Here is a 20,716-nt window from a genome sequence, read left to right as displayed (position 1 = left end):
TCCGTCTGTCCATCCATCTGTCCATCTGTCCATCCATCTATCCATCCATCCATCCGTCTACCCATCCGTCCATCCGTCTGTCCATCCATTCGTCCGTCTGTCCATCCATCTATCCATCCATCCATTCGTCCATCATCTACCCATCTGTCTACCCATCCATCCATCCACCCACCCACCCACCTAACTTCTATCTATCTATCTATCTATCTATCTATCTATCTATCTATCTATCTATCTATCCATCTATCTATTACAGGCATCTCTATCTCTGAACCTTTTGTTAAATCTGAACTGCCTAATCATGCTTGATATTACCTTTACAGCAAAGCTAAGTTTCCCCCCCCCCACCCCAGCAAAACACAAAGTCTGCGCCCTTACTTATTCGATAAGTTGACAAGGACACACACACACACACACAACACGTGCTGACTTTGATGCAGTCTAAACTTTTCACGGCTTTGGCCCCTCCCATTCTACAACCAGGTGATCAAAGCCGGCTTAAGATCAGTACAGACACACACACACACACACACACACACACACACACACACAATCTTCATTTCCCCAAAGTGAGATTTATTTATTTATTTATTTGCCTTTCTTCGTCCCTCGACTTGGGCGCGTCTTTCGGGCGTGGCGGCGTTCCCACGGCTCCTTCTGCTAGCGATTTCGGTGACTCTCCGGAGGGCTGCTGGGCGCCCGCTTCCCTCGGCCCCCCGCCCTTCTTGGAGGAAGGCGAGTTTCTCCGGGCAGAGCTGGCCTTGCAGACCCCGTGAACGGAGGGGAAGCCCGAGTGGCTGGAAAGGAGGCAGCTGGAGGAACAGTCCCGACGTGCTCTGGGCAAGAGGGGGGGGGAGGAACGACACGCGTCCGCGACAGCCAAGCTGCCTGTTTGCAGAGCCACCGGAGCGCGGCGTCCCCCTCCGCCGCTCCAGCCTCGCCCTCGCCCTCCTTTCCCCGACTCCTCGCAGACCTTCCAAGGGCTCTACTCCGGGGGTCCTCTGCCGCCCGCCCGCCCTCCGCTCTCCCGGGTCCCGCCCAGGCGCCTTTGGAGGGGACCAAGCGGAGCCCAACTGCGCGTCTGAAAGCGCCTCCTGGCCAGCCCGAGCGTTGGCGCTGCCTTAAGAGATGAGCGGTTGCCGCAAACGCTGCAAACGGGAAATCTTCAAATTTGCCCAGTATCTTTTCCGGGCCCTCACGGGGACCCTCCAGACAGGTGAGAGCTCTTTGGGCTTGTTGTAGGAAACGTGGGAAAGGACCTTCCCCCTGATAGCCAACAGTCATCCTTTCCCAGGTCCTTCTCCATGGTTTAGCTGGAGGTGGGAGAAGTCGCCTCCTTGCAAGCAAGTCTTTGGATGCCGGGCTATCTATCTATCTATCTATCTATCTATCTATCTATCTATCTATCTATCTATCTATCTATCTATCTATCAAAAATGCATGTGCAGAGTGCTATTGGATACGTTTTCATCTGGGTTTGGAACCGAGTGCATTTGAATATGTTTCTTTTCTTAGTTATAATGTCTAAGCTGGTTTGTGTTAGTAGGCAAGCAAAGCTAATTTGGCAGGGTAAACTTAATATCAACACTGGATTTTAGTCTGGCGTTAAAAGTTTGTCAGGGCTTGTTCGGGGGAGAAGAAATGAATTTAGTAGTAGAATTTGCAGCCTGTGAATTTTTTTTTCTAATGTCTCTCCCAAAAGCAGAATCCTTGAAACTAGACGCTTGAAAGAAGTTAGTGTGCACATGCAGACACAAAATATTGATTAATCTCTAGTGTAAGGTGGGTGAGAAGAACAGTGCGTTGGTAGGTGTATCTTACTTTAAAAAGAAAAGCTGGGATTTAGAACAGAAGCAGGCTGCCATTCTAAGTAAAGGATACATTTTCCCCCACAGTGATAAGCATATATCAGGATACCAGTTTCTTGGGTGACAACTCCATGTGTTACGTTAACATAACAGTTGGTTTTTTTTCTCAAGACAATGTTTTTCTTTTCCTTGTTAAAAATATCAATTCATGATGAGCTAGTAGGAACTGGCAATTATAGTTGCTATATGGATGAGATAATGGAAGATAGATATAGCTGGACTGGGCTGTAAAGGGTTTGTACATAGATATTACACAAAATCAGGAACTAGGGTACTGTAATTAAGGCAGGCACAAATGGGCCGGTCTCAGCATTAACTCTTGGTTACTTAGTAAGGTTTTTATGCTCTGATGTGTACTACACTGTTTGTCTCAAGTTTTGATAGGGGAATCTATAACTCCCAGATCCCAAATGAGTGATTGTGTTGCTTTATTTATTGATATTTACTTGAACTTACCATAACTCACTCTTTTCTATTTTTTTCTGCACCTTCCATTTTTTCTTTTTATTCTTTGTGTTAGTTTTTATCACTGTAATTGCAATTGTTAATAACATTACTGTTTTAAAAAAGGGAGTCTCTGAACTGTCCCTACTGGTGAGTCAGTTGTGACTCTTGCTGGAAAAAAAATACCTTCCACACTCAAGTCAACAGCTTCTCCCAAGAGCCCCCCTGGGCTTCCCAGTTCTGCTAAGTTTTTTCCAGCTTCGGAATCAACCCTGTAGTTTTGCCAAAGTGACACCCTAAGTTGGCTTTACTTCCTCTGCTGATGTCTCTGATTGTTCTTCCCTTGCCATCCGTGCTTCCCACACCTTCCTTTTCCCATGCTGCTGTATGAGCCAGTGGGGAGAATCCATCCAGTGTTAATGCCTTCCTTTGAATGGAAAAGAATGAGTCACAAGCAAAATCCTCTCGTTAGGAGAATTCTCTTCCATTTTAAACTAATAAATTAAGCTGGAGCTTAATTCTCCCACCAAAAGTCGGCAGGGATTTAAAATAATTTGCTTTTGAATGTTGAGACTTGTTTTTAAAAGAGTTGATGGCAGTTTGTTTGTTTTTTAACCAATGAGCCTGGAACATCCATTCTTTTCCTCTTATGGTGTTCCTTCTGACTTCTCAATTTCAATTTGTTGAACTTTATAAATCCCAGTCCCACTCAGCTCACGCTGGGCAGGGTGTAAATGTGCTACATCTCCCTATCAGTGAACTGCCACCCAATCAATATTCAGACTGTCTCAAAATGCCAGAGTGGTGCAGCAGCTGGAATATAAAATATACCACTCTCTGTTCATCTGTGAAGTAAACTGGATAACCGGTTTCAGATTAGCATTCTGCCACCATGGGGTATCAAGACTACACTTCTTGTAATCCCAGCAAGGTTTCAGATTCAGTTTCCAGAAAGTGTTTTGGAATATAGAAGAATGTGGAAGATGGCAACCCAGATCTACTTCACCTTAAAGGAGAGGCATCTTTTCCTAAGTTGATGCTTAGCTCAAATCCTTAGATTGTCCGTTTTCTGCGGTAGTAGAGATGACTGAAATTACAGGGTAAATTCAAACAACTGCTCAGCGGTGGTTGCATTCATTCCAGTGATGGCTGAGACTTTAAATCCAGGGTGGTCAACATGATCCCTTTAAGACCTGTGGACTTCAACTCCTCCACCTGCTGACTCAGGAATTCTGGGAGTTGAAGTTCACAGGTGTTAAAGGGGCCAAGCCCTGCTTTAAATTATGCTGACCCTCCCCTCCCCAGTGGTTCTGCCATGCACCCCCGTCTGTCTAATCTTGGTATGCCAGACTCCAAGGTCCATGATTGATGGTTGTGTACGAAGTCACCAGTCACCATGCTGCAGATTCAGTTGTAATTGTTGATGATGATGATGTCCGCTCTAAATGATTGAGTGGTTGATCTTCCAGTGCATCCCCAGCATTTTTCAGGAGACCGCTTGTCAATCATCACCCCCTTGTTCACGAAAAAAAAAATGGGTACAAAAATTGCGTGTCTGGTTGTCTTTAAGAAGAACAAATACAGAGGTTCTTCGATCTGTGAGAAGAGGTGAGGGGGGACCAGATAGGCTGAGAGACCCCATAGGAAACCACCATTAGTTACAATCTCCTAATTTGGAGACAGGTATCTCAAAGATTAAAGCCAAGATATTTTCTGCTGCATTAAGCTTTCAGAAGACAGTAAGGCCTGGAGGAACGTTGTCCATGAGGTCGTGATGGGTCGGACACAACTTCGCAACTAAGAACAACAAGAACAACAAGCTTTCAGGGGGAAAGGATAAAAAGGTAATTAATGATGGATGCAGATAGCAAAAATCACCCTTTGACACCAATTTCATAAAAGCTTTATATCTTCAGCTCAGTACATTAACGATCAGACTCTGTAACTCTCAACATTCTGCCCCTTAAGTTTGACCTGAGCGGTGCATCTGTTGACAAAGACCACAACTTTGCTGGGTGCAAATCCCCCCTTGTGAAATTGGAGAGACATGTAGGCTCACCATAGGTGCAAAATTTGGAGACCCCACACGGTGCCTCCTTGGACCATTCATTGTCCCACATTCCAGCTCTCTGGTTCCAGGAGATTCAGTCGCATGATAATAAAGTGGGGGATACCCTGGTAGTTCATGGCTTTGCAAAATGCAGAGCTTTTCCCGTTTTCTGATCTTTTAATCAAGATGCAATCTTGGTTGTCATTGAATGAAGACGGGCAGAGCTGCGCTTGGCTTCAGCCTGACCTTCCTTTATATCCGTCCCCTTGCCTCCACCCTCTCCCTGGAAGAAGCAATCTTCTCCGTGGTATCTTCTGGCTTGTCCACTTTTGCAAAATGACAGAGCCAAAATGACAGCTCTGGAGAAAAGTTCAGGAAAAGGACAGGCCACATTCTTTGCAAAACAAAAAGGAAGAAGGGCAGGAGATAGCCGTCATGTGTTTCGAGTGATCGAGGTTTGCAGAGGTGGGTTGACTGACCCAGGTACAAAGGCAGATGTTTCATCCAACGGTGTGGTGGGGCTGACGCCAAACTTTCCAAATAACTTTCTGGATGTTCTGCTTGGGAGTCAAAGTTGATTTTCTAAAAATCAGAAGAGAAAGAGGGACAGGCATGTTGTCTGATATTCTTGCCTGATCACCTGGTGGTGCAGGGGCCAGAGCGCAGCATTGCAAGCTGACTCTGCCCACTGCCAGGAGTTCGATCCCGACGGACTCAAGGTTGGCTCAGCCTTCCATCCTTCCAAGGTTGGTAAAATCAGGACACAGATTGTTGGGGCCAACAGGCTGACTCTGTAAACCGCTTAGAGAGGGCTGTGAAGCACTGTGAAGCAGTATACAAGTCCAAGTGCTATTGCTATTGCTAGCTTCTGTGCTTAGACTAGGTGACCAGTTTCCTGACTTTGAACAGCAGCTAGCAATGATTGTTTAAAGAAAATGTCCCTTTGCCCCCTTGTAGCCCTGGAGCTGTTCCTTTCCAAGGTCCATATTCGTTCTCCTCCCCCTTTCAAATAAAAATGGCAGTGAAAAGCTTTTTGCCAGAACTTTCGAATTTTCATATTTCTCCCTTCAGCCTCAGAATTCAGATTTATTTTCTAGCGTTGCAATTTCATGCTCAGCTGGAGAAGGATCTGCTTTTCCCAGCCGTTACACCTTGCTCATTCCGAGCAAACCTTGTGCTTCCCCCTGGCTGGAGGCCCAGCAGTTGGTAATGGCCTGCACAGAAAGATGGCATCTGAGGTGTTGCATCCAGCACGTCAGAGTTACGTCATACCGTAGCTTGTGGGACTCATTTCCTACTGGTTTTGTTTGGCTTGGGCGCTGCACAATAAATGTGAGAGGTGATTTCAGGGAGAAAGCCACTTTCACTAGCTCAGAGATCCCAAAGCTTGCGGGTTCCTTGGTTCTCTTTGAGCTTGCTTGTTTTCTTGCAGATGTTTCATTACCCAAACTAGGTAACGTCATCAGTGCTAGAAGGGAGAGGGGTTTGCAGAGAGGAGGAGGAGGAAGACAACGACTGTGGGGTCCTTGGTGCTCTCTGAGCTTGCTTGTTTTCTTGCAGACGTTTCATTAGGCAAACTAGGTAACATTATCAGTGCTAGAAGAGAGAGGGGTTTGCAGAAAGGAGAAGGAGAAGGAGAAGAAGAAGAGGAGGAGGAGGAGGAGGAGGAGGAGGAGGAGGAAGACGACGACGACTGTGGGGTCCTTGGTGCTCTCTGAGCTTGCTTGTTTTCGGGCAGACGTTTCATGACCCTAGGTAACTAGGTAACGTCATCAGTACCCTAGTTTGGGTATGAAACATCTGCAAGGAAGCCACCAAGCTCAGAGAGCACCAAAGAGCCCTCATTTCAACTCTGAACTACAAATATTCTCCTTTATTAACCCCAAAGTTTGTTCCCACTCTTGCCTCCTTCAAATGGGAAGAAAGGGATGATGGAGGCTGCAGAGGAGGGACTAGATTAGGGATTGAACCTATTCAGTTTGGAAGTTTATTGCAGACAAATTAAGGCGAGGGGCAATGCCTGTTCGACAGGGTGTCCACCGTCCCTTTCCAAATAGTCTTTGAGGTACCTGAGGATGCCAGTCCAAAGGGCAGAGAGCTAGGCCTCTCCTTTGCTATTTAATTTCTGCACCTGCTCTAAAGGGAGTGGGAAGGACAGAGGTAAAATCAGATCACAGCATCACTTATTAGTAGAGCCAATTTTTATGCGCTATTCCCAAAATAAATTCTGGCAGATTAAAATTAGTTCTCGTCAAAATGCTGCTTTGGTTTCCAAAAACAAACAGTGAGGAGAGCAAAAGAACCACGAGAAATGTGTGCTTAATCCCTGTGTTAGTTCCCTCTTTAAACACACATGTACACAAACAAACATGCCGCGTTATACACTATATATATTTGCCTGTGTGTGTGTGTGTGTGTGTATATTTATCCCAATTATCCTATTTATTCTATTATAAATAAATATCCTATTTATAATAAAAGTAAAAGGGTTGTTCTTTTAAAGTATTGACTTATTCACTTACTGAATATTATATACAAAATGTGTACTATCCTTTAAAAAAAGCTAGCATTGTAGTACCAGGGCTTGGCCTCTAGGGGAACCCTTTTCCACAGTTGTACTGTGGAAAGGGGCTCCCCTAGAGGCCAAGCCCTGATACTACAATGCTAGTTTGAAATACAGGCAGTCCTCAACTTACGACAGTTCAGTTAGTGATCATTCAAAGTTACAGTGGCAACGAAAAAAGTGACTCGTGACAGGTTTTCACACTTACAACCATTGCAGCGTCCCCACGTTCACGTAATCAAAATCCAGACACTTGGCAACTGACTCATATTTATGACAGGTTGCGAAGTCCCAAGGGTCGCCTTCCAGCGTCCGCGGCAACCGCGATGGCAAACCAGAAGTCAGCTTTATTTTTCTTTAATCCTCCACATCATCCGGCAGAAGTTTTAATTTGTAAAATGAATAAAAGCTTCATTAGTCCCATATTACTTCCCTGTGTGAGTTTTCTCCTCCTTCTGGTAATAAATCTTCAGTTGGAGAAGGATCGTGCTCCAAATAATTTTTCATTTGAGTGCGTGAAGAATAAATGTCTTTCTGGGTCACACTGTGTAGCTTCCAACGATTCTGTCCTTTTTAGGTGAAAATGGTATTTTGCACAATGTTACAAAGGACATCCGCTTAAGGGGCTGTCAGACATTTAAACCGTTTTTCCTTGTATAGCTACATCCCCAATTTAGGGGAAAAAAAACTATTGGTAACAGTCGGCTATTGATCAGGGGCAAATAGATAAAACTCGTTTGAATTCTCAGATGATAAAGAGGTAATAGATAGAAAGTCTGCAGAACTGTTAGGTAACCCAATTATTTCTTTAGCATGTTAAGTGACTTGGAGGGGGGTCTCCATATCTACTCTAATTGGCCTAGTTGCCTCACTTCTGCTTCATTCTTAGAATAATGACATCCAGGTCACCCCCCACATCAAAGATCCTATAGAGCCGTGGTCTTCAAACCTGGCAACTTTTAAGACTTGTGGACTTCAACTCCCAGAATTCCTCAGCCAGTACACAGATGGCACTAGAGAACACCAAGAAACCCACAGGTGTCCTCCTTCTTGGCACGTCCTCTAATGTCTTTCTAAGTCCCCAAAGCTTGCAAAAGTTATTCTTCAAGAGTCTAGGCCCAGGGTAGTGTTCCTCAACCATACTCACTTATAGAGACTAGAGCAGTGTTCCTCAACCATACTCACTTCAAGAATCTGGAGCAGTGTTCCTCAAACCATACTCACTTCAAGAATCTGGAGCAGTGTTCCTCAAACCATACTCACTTCAAGAGACTAGAGCAATGTTCCTCAGCCATACTCACTTCAAGAGTCTAGAGCGGTATTCCTCAACCATACTCACTTCAAGAGACTAGAGCAGTGTTCCTCAACCATTCTCACTTCAAAAGTCTAGGGTATTGTTCCTCAACCATACTCACTTCAAGAATCTAGAGCAGTGTTCCTCAACCATACTCACTTCAAGAATCTAGAGCAGTGTTCCTCAAACCATATTCACTTCAAGAACTAGAGCAGTGTTCCTCAGCCATACTCACTTCAAGAGTCTAGGGCAGTGTTCTTCAACCATACTCACTCCAAGAGTCTAGAGTGGTGTTCCTCAACCATACTCACTTCAAGAGTCTAGAGTGGTGTTCCTCAACCATACTCACTTCAAGAGACTAGAGCAGTGTTCCTCAACCATACTCACTTCAAAAGTCTAGGGTAGTGTTCCTCAACCATACTCAGTTTAAGATGCATGGCTGGGGAATTCTGAGAGTTGAAATCCATACGTCTTAAAGTTGTCAAGGTTGAGAAACACTAGCCTAGAGACATCAACAGTGGTGAGACCCCAGAACCTGTTCTACAGTTTCATGGAATAAGAGGTTCAAGTGTGGGCCATTTTATCACCTTTCTCTGCCTCCTAGACCTGATCTTCCTCCGGGAGTCTCTTATTGCTGTGTCTCTTCAATTTCTGATAACTTCCTTCATAATTACTGCTAGGTCTTTTACCATTATTCCCCCCCCCCCCAGGATAGCAACCAGCCTGGCTGTTTAGCACAAGCACTTGTTGAAATTTTCAGGCTGGAGAGCTAGTATGGTGTCCTCTCTGCAGGTCAGGAGAGCCATGCCCTACTACCGCTTGCTCCTCTGATGCCCCACAAGCAATTAACAGCCACCAGCTCCCTCTTGACCCGGCCCCTGCTAAGCACCTGTTTGCTCACTCTGTGAGCCCCCCTATAATTTCAAAAGAAACACAACCTAACAATGCAGTGATTTCAAGGGCATCTCAGCTAGGCTGGAAATAAATCATCTCGGCTCTCTTAACATGCTGACAGTTTGGAACAGGGAGATCTGAAGCTCATTTCAAAAGGCTGCTTTTCCTTTTCCGTTTCTTCATGCTTTACCCTTAAAAAAAAAAAAACCTCAATGGCAACTTTTTCCACCTTTCAAGGGGAAAACATGCATTTGGACAGCTTTTGTGAGCCTCCTGTTTCTCTTCTGCAGCTAAGAAAAAAGAACATTTTCCCCTTACGGTTAAGCCAATTGCTGTATGTAAATGATGTGCCTTTAAAACCACCGATTCAATTTAGCGTCCACTACCGGTATTTTATGTCCTAGTTTAGGCATTTTGGTTTCTTGTTTATTAGCAGACTTTCTTTTTCTACAGCATTACATGGCTAACTCTTCGGCGAGGTGAGATAAATTGCTCGGTTACAAACAGAACACCAAGAGTCCTAAAGGATAGTGGTTGGTTTTATAATTTAATTAAGGTTTTGTGGGAAGATAATTGAAAAACCTGCATAGCCAGATGGCTTTCAATAATTTTACTGCAGAAAAGTTATATATACGCTCAATGTTTTATGTAGACTTTTGGGGGGGAGGCAAAGCAGCATAGATCAATATCAATACACATTGATCAGTAATTTATCACACTCCTCTGCACCAGAGGAGAATCTGAAATGGATTCAGGTTTGCACAATTTTTGAGGTCAGAGCATTTTGCCCACTTATTTATTTATTTATTTATTTATTTATTTATGAGACTTATATACCACTTTAAGTGCAAGCACTCTCTAAGCGGTGTACACCAGTAAGCAATGTATATATATATATATATTTACATTGCCCCCAACAATCTGGGTCCTCATTTTACCTACCCCGGAAGGATGGAAGGCTGAGTCAACCTTGAGCCGGTGAGATTTGAACCGCTGACCTGCTGAACACAGTCAGCTAAAGTGGCCTGCAGTACTGCACTCTGACTGCTGTGCCACCTCGGCTCACTTCTAGAAATAGATCCCAGTTCTTGAAAATTCCTGCTTTCCTCATCAAGTAATCTTTTTTTTTTTTTTACATATTTCAAATATCTGTGTTGTTTCAGTTTGTTGGGCCAATCTGTATGTGATTGCAGATCTCCAAAATGCTACTCGAGAAATCTTCTTAGTGTCAGAGTTATTCTGCGCCTGGGGACGGAGCTACAAAGCTGGGTTGCTGTGCTGGTTGGGTTCCCAAGTTTGTTTATTTATTTAATGTATGGTGAGAACATGGTGAAGAGAAGTAAATATAGACACACAATCCACGTAATTATACGCAAAACCTCTAAGGGGGCAACAACATGTGGCCTCATAACTGGATGTCCACTTCAGCTCCCCTCTGGAGTGGCTTCGTGTAGATCTTCTAATGAACCAGAGAATGAATGCATGAATCTTGTACAACATGTTTAATAGTTTCCATACCAGCATCACAATTACAACAAGGGCAATCTTTCCATCTTCACCGATATAGAATTAGTATCACACCTAATTCTGTCCAATTTTGTCCAACGAGGCAGGTCAAAACCAGGTGGTTTGGTAGAGGGATCACTAACGGTCAGGTCACAAGAGAAGAAGGCACCTTGCACAATCTCCAAGTGTGTTACTTTTTCATTGTCCTCTTGGGAGCAGAGAAAGGTGCTACGTTAGGTTGTCATGCTTCAAACACCTTTTGTGTAGCGCAGTCCTGATCAAGAAGTGGAAATCTGTAGGTGGGGTGGGGCAACAATTGATAAACTAAATTTCAAGTTAAAGAATTTTTAATCTACATCTGCAGCTCCAGGAACCAATCACTAAGGCTCTGGGTTGGGAAGGACAGTTTCCAGATGTGGAATATAGTTGCTTCCTGAATTTCAACCATTCCTAGTGTTCTCCATTCAAAGAAAGTTGGGGAAAGCTACCTTAGTCTGTATTCTTTTCTGTTACATAATCCCATTACTTTCCGTTATAGTTCTTCTTTATATAACAAACTTCCATTTTACTATGCACTTAAGTGATAAAATATTAAAGCTTTGCTGAAATATTAAAGCTGTTATAATGCCCTCTTTGGTAAATGGCTCCTAATTCACAAAGTTAGAAAAAATATTTCATCCCTGTTAAGTAAGGAGATAGCGTACAGTAAGTAAGCTATTTTATAGCAAAATGAAGAATGGCATTGAAATCCCAGGAGTTTTTTTTTTCTTTTTTGCTTATCTGGATATTTCTGCAAACTATAAAACTCGGTATCCGTGCCTCCCTAGCTTGTTAAAGGCTGTGTCTAACTATGATTGTGTGCTACAATCTCTGAAAGTACACATGCAATTGGAAGCCTAAATAAATTTAAGCAAAGAAGTACAACTAAAATGATTAAAGGCCTGGAGACTAGAACATATGAAGAATGGTTGCTGGAATTGGGAATATCCAGTCTAGAGAAAAGAAGGACTAGGGGGGCCATGATAACAGTATTCCAGTATTTGAGGGGCTGCCACAAAGAAGAGGAGGGGGTCAACTTATTTTCCAAAAGCACCAGAAGGCAAGTCAAGAAGCAACGGATGGAAACTGATCAAGGAGAGAAGCAACCTGGAATTAAGGAGAAATTTCCTGACAGGGAGGATAATTAGCCAGGGGAACAGTTTGCCACCAGAAGTTGTGGGTGTTTCATCACTGGAGGTTTTTAAGAAGAATCTGGATAGCCATTTGTTCAGAATGGTATAGGGCAGTGATGGCGAACCTTTTAGAGACCGAGTGCCCAAACTGCAACCCAAAACCCACTTATGCATTATCGGATACAGGGTGAGCGTGGCCCATTGGGTGGGCATGGCTGCAGTGATAATGGCAGACTGGGTGGGACTAAAAAGTCCAATCAATTACAACTTTGCGAGATCTTGAAATTGATTGATTGATTGAACCTTTTTTTTTTTTTTTTTTGCACATGGCGGTGGAGACCTAAAAGGTTTTATAAAACCCAGCTGAAGGCCTAGGACTGGGGTGATGGTGCACGTGCCCACAGAGAGGGTTCTGAGTGCCGCCTCTGGCACCTGTGCCATAGGTTTGCCACCACTGGTATATAGGGTCTCCTGCCTGAGCAGGGGGTTGGACTAGATGACCTCCAAGGTCCCTTCCAACTCTGTTATTTTGCATTCTGTATCTCGACATGAGACTTCAGTTAAATTTTTCTGACTGCTTGCTTTTCACTGGTGCCATATTTTTAGCCACAGTTGTTAAGGGCAGAATTTGTTTTCCTAGTGAGCAGGTATTTAATATCTGTTTGTCTTGGGTCTCCTTGGGAATCAATCTTCTGATTTCTAATTAGCGTCTTTCTTTACTGAGCCAGGGGTAAAAGTATTATAAGAGCCATCCAGTTCTTCTTTCCTCTTTTTCATTTGTTATCTAGATGCTTCAAGATAAAGAAACATTTCAGATATAAAGAACGGTCTTTGAAAGTTCTTGGTTGCACAGAGGTTTTGATCATTTTAAAAAGAAGTATTTGTCCCAAGAGAAACAGTTGTCCAGAAGGAAATATATAACAGCTGAACACATGAAAGCCTTTTGCCATTTTGCTCAGTTAAATCCGTCTTTTAGTTTACTTATTCTTTTTTTTTCTTTTGAACTACAAAAAAAGAAAAAAAAGATAAAAGAAAGCTTAGTAAAATGAATGCAGAAAAAAAGCTTATGAGGAAAATGTTAGCAGATCAGAATATTATGCTTTCCTGTGTGGAAAAAAATAAACCTTTATTGACCTATTAAGAATCATAAACAAAGATATATTGCCAGTAATGTAATGTAAATATTATCACATTGAAAAACTATTATTTTCATATTATATGCAAAGAGAAGAATCTAGAAAGGAAAGAAGAAAGAAACATAAAACTCTCAAACAGTTAAATTAAACAAAACAACATTTAAATAAAAGTTGATTCGTTAAAATCCTTTGACAAAAACTTTTAGAAAGCAATAGCTGTAAACCTTACCGAATCGTTCTTTTTCTAAATTACTTTACAATACCCTTCCAGCTCCTATCCTATCCTATCCTAACCTATCCTATCCTCTACTCTACTCTACTCTACTCTACTCTACTCTACTCTACTCTACACTACACTACACTACACTACACTACACTACTCTTACTCTACTCTTACTCTACTCTTCTGACCTGCCAAGGCATCTGGTGTACCAGAGACATTACTAACTAGTGATAGACATTAGTAACTAGTGTTAGACATTACTAACACTATGGGCAAGGACGTGAAGAGTTGAGCCAGTGTCTCAATTTTTCCTAACAGATGTGGTCATAAATGCTCTTTTGCTGGGATTTTATTGTATCTTCCTTCCGTTAACCGGGGGAGCAGAACTGAAATCCAGCCAAGAAAAAGGGTTTCTAATGGGAGAGTGGAAGATCTTGCAAAATAACCCAGGGCCATCAACGGAGGTGGAGATTTTACATGGATCTTTCGGACAATTGACATTAAAAAGCATATTGCCCCAATTCCATTTGGGTTCCCTTCAAAGGCAGTCAGATCCTGGTCTGAGTCTACCGTGTCTTAGATCCATGAGCTCAGGACATTTTGTCACCCCAAAATTCCTATAGTACAAAATATTTGAATCAAACTTCAATTAAAGATTGCAATTGTTCTGAGTCTGTAGTTGATCAGGCAGTCTGTAAGTGGAATAAATGAACTAGTTTAGAAGCAAAAAAACCCATTCACACCTTCCTGGGCAGTGAAGCATCCATTGAATGATTATTTTGCTTAGAGCATGGATTCTAACATCCTCTCCAGCATTTTAAATCCTTACTCAATATTCTGCTAGAAATCAAGTGAAGAAAATGCTTTCTTACTTATTGTCTTGCTTCCTCCTTTCAGCTTGGACCAAAGCTTTCCAATTTCTATTTATTATATCAGGGTTTGCAAAACAAAAACAGCAAATTTAAGATCCGTGAGGTTTAACTACTTTTATTTAAGAAGTGCATTGGAATTGAGGATGAAATACAACGCTGCTATTAAACTCTGCAAATCCTCCTCGGGATAAATTCAAAATAATTGGCATTCAAGACCACGTTATTCCACCTGCTTGGAATGCTGCATCCAGTTCTGATGCAAAAAGAATGCTGAGTCTCTAGGAAGAATGCAGAGAAGATCAAACTTGGTATTTCCAGCCGAATGAAGAAAAAAAAAAAAGACTTGGGAGTGACACAATAGTTGTCTTCTAGTACTTGAAGGCCACTCACAGAGAATTAAGGAGTTGACTTATTCTCCAAAGCGCCTGAAAGCTGGACAAGAAGGAACAGGTGGAAGCCCATCAAAGGGAAATTCAACCTGGAACTAAGGAGGAATTTCCTGACAATGAGAACAATTAATCTGTAGAACAGCTAACAGAGTTGTGTTGTCATGTTGCTGGAGGTTTTCAAGAAAGGATTGGACATTCATTTGTCCAAAATGGTATAAAGACTCCTTGCGTTGGACAGGGAGCTGGACTAGAAGACCTTCAGGGTCCCTCCAGTCCTACGTGTCTATGATTCTCTAACAACCCGGTGCAGAGAACCGGAGTGCCTTTATGCTAGCTTACGACACCCACTTCTTACCTTTTTGCTTTATTTAAATGACATCTTTACCTTTAAAGGCCAAGCTGCTGGCCTATAGGAACCTCTGTGCTAGTCAACCATACCAGTCAGATAATTTATTTTATTTAACAATAATATCGGTGACCTTTCATTATATGTTGGGAACCCAGGAGACAGACCACGAGTACTGATTCTGCTTATTATAGTTCCACACTCCTTCAAAACTTTGTGCAAGATTTGTGCACAGAGACCAGGAGAGAGGAAAACAAAGTGGAATAATAATTTAGCAGGGAGATAATCGCCTCCTGCGAAAACGGAGGCAAGAATTCAGTGACATCACCTTTTATGGCCTTCTTATAACGGATGTCGTAGCTACAGCTTCCTTAATTCCCTAAAACATTTTCTTTGACCTCAATAGATAATCCTTCCATGCAGTGGGGAAGAAAAGAAATTGCAAGTGAACTTAATTATTTTTGACAGGAAACTAACCCATCCGTTCCTATATTTTATTGCACAGGAGGGCTTCCGTTCTGCTTATTTTTTTAAAAAAAAAAAAGAATTAGGAAAGTAGAAGAAGAGGTCAGAGGACGACTGCGTGGTATTTTGGCCACATTCCCCAAGTAGGGCCCCTCTTTGCATGATAGATCTGACCAACTTTTTGCTATCTTGACAGAAATGTTGGCCTTCATGACTTGCTTGCAGAAATGTCGTAAGAAGCAACAGCCATTTTTGTAAGAAGCTTAGCACCATAATGGGTCAATTTCTATATCAGGATCAAACAGATTTTGGTTGAAAATTAATTTAATTCACTCATGGTTGTCCCAAAAGTGCTTTTTCAAAAGTCAGCTGGACTTTCTTGCTTTTTTTTTGAAGGCGTTTTGGGTCTCATCCAAGAAGCTTCTTCAGTTCTAAAGAACTGAACTCAGAACTGAAGAAGCTTCTTGGATGAGAAGTGAAATGTCTTCAAGGAAAAACAAAGCAAGACCAGTCAGAACTGAAGAAGCTTCTTGGATGGGAATCAAAACATCTTCAAGGAAAAACAAAGCAAGACCAGTCAGAACTGAAGAAGCTTCTTGGATGAGAAGCGAAACGTCTTCAAGGAAAAACAAAGGAAGTTCAGTTGCTTTTTGGAAAAAGCATCTTTGGGACCTGGTTAGGTGAATTATAATTTACTCAATCCGAATTGCTTAGTTTGCCTGATCCACTGAATTGCAAACTTACAAAACAGCACAGTGTCTGACAGGGTGTCAGTGCCTTTGTCAAAGTGACACAAGCAGTGTAGTGACATACTTTTTACTCCACCCTTTTAATCAGGTGTGTATGTCTGTGTTTTGTGTGTGTGAGAGAGAGAAAGAGAGAGATCAGAATGTAAGTAAAAAGGCTCCCGCTGAAGCAAAGGAGATTTTAGTCTAATTTATTGGGCCAATCCAACACACATTATGAGTTTATGGAAACTCATGCAAATTCAGGTAAGAAAATTCAGCAAATCAAGATTATTACATTAAATATTGCCAAACTTTTGTATTCAAACTTCTGAAAACATGAATTGTCCTTCTCGATTTTTTCTGCAAATTTCTTCAAAGAGAGGACAACCCAACTTGCCTCCTCTAATTATCAAAAGGGGGTATGTGTGTGATTGTTCCAGCTTCAGGTTTTATCTCTTAATAGATCTTTAATGCTAAATTAGGTTTATTTCTGGCTTTTCCATGCATTCTGCTTTTCGATAAAGAGACATTTCTTGTCAGCTGGAGCAAGAGAAAGCCAAGGTTATTAATGAATTTAGCAATGCCAGTTAATAGTGCTTTGAACTAAGTTAATATTATTATTATTTCTCTGCAGTGCTGAGTGACAGTCGCATTATATATTACATAGATAAGCCTGTCAACACAAATAAGAAATGATTTTGGGGGAAGAGAAGGTTATTTTCAAATGAATGATAGAAATAGCTCTGTAAAACAGCCTTGAAATCAATGGTGAATTTTCTCTCAATGTTTAGCATTACTGTTGGTTGATTTTTTTTATTTTAAAGAATTCTCCATCTGTAATTTGACGAATTATGACGTGCTTAATTAGGATGCTGTAGAGACAAGAGTTTTGTTCAACCGTAGGAAATATGGGCAACCACTAGCTTAGAGGGCTCCTGTGAAGGACAGGAGGCATTAAATAATTGTTTTAAAAAGAAAAAGAAAAGAGAACAGTTGGTTGACTGTTTAGAATACTTATCAGCTGGCAGAGAAGTTCTGTATTAGACTGGAGTGCACATATATTTGGAAGTTAATTCATTAATAGGTAATTTACATGCCAATTGACAGAAGTCATATATATGTATGTATGTATATGTATATGTATATACATGCATACATACATACATACATAAATACATAAATACATGCATACATAGGTAATTCTCAATCTTCGACCACAATTGACCCAAATTTCTGTTGCTAAGTAAGACAGTTAAGTGAGTTTTCCCCCATTTTATAACCTTTTTTTGCAACAGTTGTTAAGTGAAATAATTAACCAGTGGAACGCCTTGCCTCTAGACGTTGTGGGTGCTCCATCCCTGGAGGTTTGCTAGAAGAGATTGGACAGCCATTTGTCTGAAATGATATATGGTTTCCTGCTTGGGGAATGGGGTTGGACTAGAAGACCTCCAAGGTCCCTTCTAGCTCCGTTATTATTCTGTACGTTGCCACTTAATCATGTTCTTGCATCGTTACAGCTGCCCAGTTTGGAAAACGTGGCAGAGTTTCAGTTGCTATGACAATGGATGCCCTTGCCAAAATTAAAACTAATTTTGCTTCTTAACCCTGCAGAATTGTTGTAATTATAGAAAGGTAACATATTGATCTTGGCCTAAACAAGTACCAAACCCACAATCAACAGGATTATAAATAATGTATAATTGGTGAATCAGTCCAGGGATAGGCAGGCTAGTGCCGGTAAGATATCAAAATTATTGGCTCGGATGAGATTATGGAGGTTTTCCATGTTGGGGCCTTACCTCAGAGATCCCTAACCTTAAGGGCTGCATCCCACTACCGGGCCGTGGCCTCTTGGCCCCTGGGCCACGTGAATAACTGGGCAGTGCATGCACGCACCCCTCATGCCACCGTCACCACAAGTGTGTGGGCAGCGGCAGCGCCACTAGCATTGCGCAGATGGCGGCAGTACCACAAGTGGCAGGTGGGCCACGGCATGACTCTCATGTGGGACGGTGGCTCAGTCCTCGTGTCAGTGGCGGCATCGCCACAAACCTGGAGGTGGTGTCACCACAAGCCTCACACAGGTGCCACCGTTGCTGAGAGCCTCGCACTCATATACTCGCAGCCCCATTTACGTGGTGTGCATTTGCACATGTGGCCACATTCACGTTTGCGCATGTGTGCATAAGGTGGCTGCCCTTCCCTTAAGTGAATGTTGACTTGGCGTTGTAGTTTCAATAAACAACTGTTTTTGCTTAAAACCAAGTTCCAGTTGTGGTCACTGCGTGAAACTACCTGAGTTTTCTAGCGAGTGGAGACATCTGAGTTAGCGCTTTCTTTCAAAAGACAAGTGGACATTACTTGTTTTTTCCTTGAAGATGTTTCACTTCTCACCCCAGAAGCTTCTTCGGTTCTGACTGGATGGTGGGGAATAGAAGGATTAATACTCCTTGCAGAAAATTGGTTATTTGTGTTTTTTTAGAGAGTCGTTGTGGCCACTTGAGTTAGTGCAAGAGGGATTTAGAGCAATGCTCAGGCTGGATCAAAACCCTCCTTTGTGTTGGAAAAAAGGATCCCATCAGAACGAAGTGGCTCTCTTTCTGTCCAGAAAGGATCTGAGGTTGATTTCACTTTGGGTTTGATTCTTCACAGATAGGAAACTTTTTTATTCTTTTGTCTTTGGAACTGCTTCAATTGCGGTTCATCCAACGGGTGAAATCCAAACGGAATCATCTTCCACTGTCGAGAAAAAGAAAGAAATTCTTCTTTAAATGTCTCTGTTAAAATTAAAACTCCTGGTCCCTTTTCAAAGGGAGAAGGATAAAATATTTAACCAGGAGAGGAGTTCAATTTGAGTCGATCTTGAAATATGTAAAGAAAAAGTACCATCAACACCCTACTATTTACGTTTGTTTTTTTGCAGAGATAAGGTGATGCTTTATGATATACAAACAGTTACAACTAAGTGCTGCTGGAAAAAATTTATGTTGTGCTTAAAAGCTGTTCATCATTTTCAAGGACGTGGTTTGTGTTTAAGACCATTTTTAACAACAACACCAACACCAAATAGTCAGTTTTGTCTTCTTTTTTTCAGAAGTGCTCTGAAGTGTGACTGTATTGTAGATGGCAGTTGTAGATTGTATTGTAAATGGCATCCTAGATGGGTTTTGTGACTTTGTTCTCACAAATGTTCTTAATTTGCTCAAGACGCCCAACCGGTATTTGATTCATGGCTTTGAAATATCCTTTTTAGGTTAAAAAAAAAAAAGACAAATCAGATTTTTTAAAAAAACAAATGATATGAACTTGCGATTTTATCTACTGTATTTTAATGTATTTTTATATTTTGGAAACGGAACACAAAAGTAAGTCCCACTGTGCTGGGAAGAAAAAATATTTAGGTCTGCAATCTAAAAGACTCGACTGCACCAATTCTTTTACTTCGGTTTGAGATCCTATCGTTATTCATTTTGGTGGAAAGCCAATTCATGCCTCCTTAGCTGCCATAATCTCTAGTTTCATGCAGTTGAGTTTTGCAGGGATGGAATAAATGGGCAAAACATTAGGCAGAGGGCCTTGTGTTGAAATGTTCTTCAGTAGAGAAAACATATATGCAAACTTTTAAACTTTCAATTTGGGAAAAACAAGATTAGGATGTATTTCCCAGAACCTCTTTGTTCCGACAGAGGGAATAGAGTTAGTACATCCATATCCTTCACTGTGTTCTTGGCTTCATTTTGTACCATGGATTACAAAGCAGAAAAAGTACGCTTAAGATTGGTTTTCCATGTTGTTTCCATGGAGGTAATCCTCGACTTACGATACACAATTGAGCCCAACTTTTCTGTTGCTAAGTGAGACATTGGTTAAGTGAGCTGTGCCCCATTTTATGACATTTCTTTCCACAATTTAAGAAGAAACTGGACAGTCGTTTGTCTGAAGTGGTATAGGGTTTCCTGCCTGAGCAGGGGGTTGGACTAGATGACCTCCAAGGTCCCTTCCAACTTTCTTATTATTATTATAGTTGTTAAGTGAATCACTGCAGTTGTTAAATTACGAACACGTCTATTAAGTGAATCTGGCTTCCCCCATTGACTTTGCTGGTCAGAAATTCTCAAAAAAGGATTGCATGAGCCCCTTCCCCACCCCCCACCCCTGGGACTCTGCAGATACCCTCCCGGCGTGATCTGGGTTCCTGATATGATGGGCCTTTGTGATTCTTTTTAAAGAGCAAGAGACTTCGAGATTTTTTTAAAAAAATATAGTATTAAGTAGGCAGAGTGGGCTACTTAACTAAGCCAAAATAAATACATACATAAATAAATACAATAAATAGATGATAGATGTTAGATAGATGATAGATAGATAGATGGATAGATAGATAGATAGATAGATAGATAGATAGATAGATAGATAGATAGATAGATAGATAGACAGACAGAGATGATAGATTGAATAGATTAGATAAATGATTAGATGATAGATAGATTAGATCAGGGGTAGTCAACCTTGGCCCTTTTATGACTCATGGACTTCAACTCCCAGAATTCCTGAGCCAGCACGGCTGGCTCAGAAATTCTGGAAGTTGAAGTCCACGAGTCATAAAAGAGCCAAAGTTGACTACCCCTGGATTAGATAGATAGATTTAATTTATGGCAAGAAATCCTTATGGTTTTTTTTCATAACTGTCCAGCATTCTCTGCCTACTGAATGTTAACCAGGAACTCAATTTTAATAATTATTTAAAATAGATGCTTCAAATGGTG

At 41.6% G+C, this 20,716-nt stretch overlaps 1 protein-coding gene across 4 annotated transcripts in view; it reads left to right on the top strand.

Moving 5' to 3' along the window:
• KCNIP4 (potassium voltage-gated channel interacting protein 4) overlaps positions 1-20,716 on the top strand; it is a 217,381-nt gene that overhangs the window by 60,968 nt on the left and 135,697 nt on the right. Inside the window, exon 1 of one of the 4 annotated variants that reach the window (XM_039335901.1) lies at positions 607-1,216. The exons of 2 other annotated variants lie outside the window; for them this stretch is intronic. In XM_039335901.1, coding sequence (XP_039191835.1) covers positions 1,129-1,216 — 88 coding nt within the window. In that variant the 5' untranslated portion in view covers positions 607-1,128. Of the gene's footprint in view, positions 1-606; positions 1,217-2,020; positions 4,157-20,716 lie in introns of those variants that run through there. One more of the 4 variants, XM_039335903.1, reaches the window with a different exon arrangement.

Source organism: Crotalus tigris, unplaced genomic scaffold (genome assembly GCF_016545835.1).
Source record: "Crotalus tigris isolate CLP2741 ecotype Arizona unplaced genomic scaffold, ASM1654583v1 scf7180000017663.5292952, whole genome shotgun sequence".
NCBI classification, from domain to species: Eukaryota; Metazoa; Chordata; class Lepidosauria; order Squamata; family Viperidae; genus Crotalus; species Crotalus tigris.
This window is presented reverse-complemented; position numbering and strand designations above follow the sequence as displayed.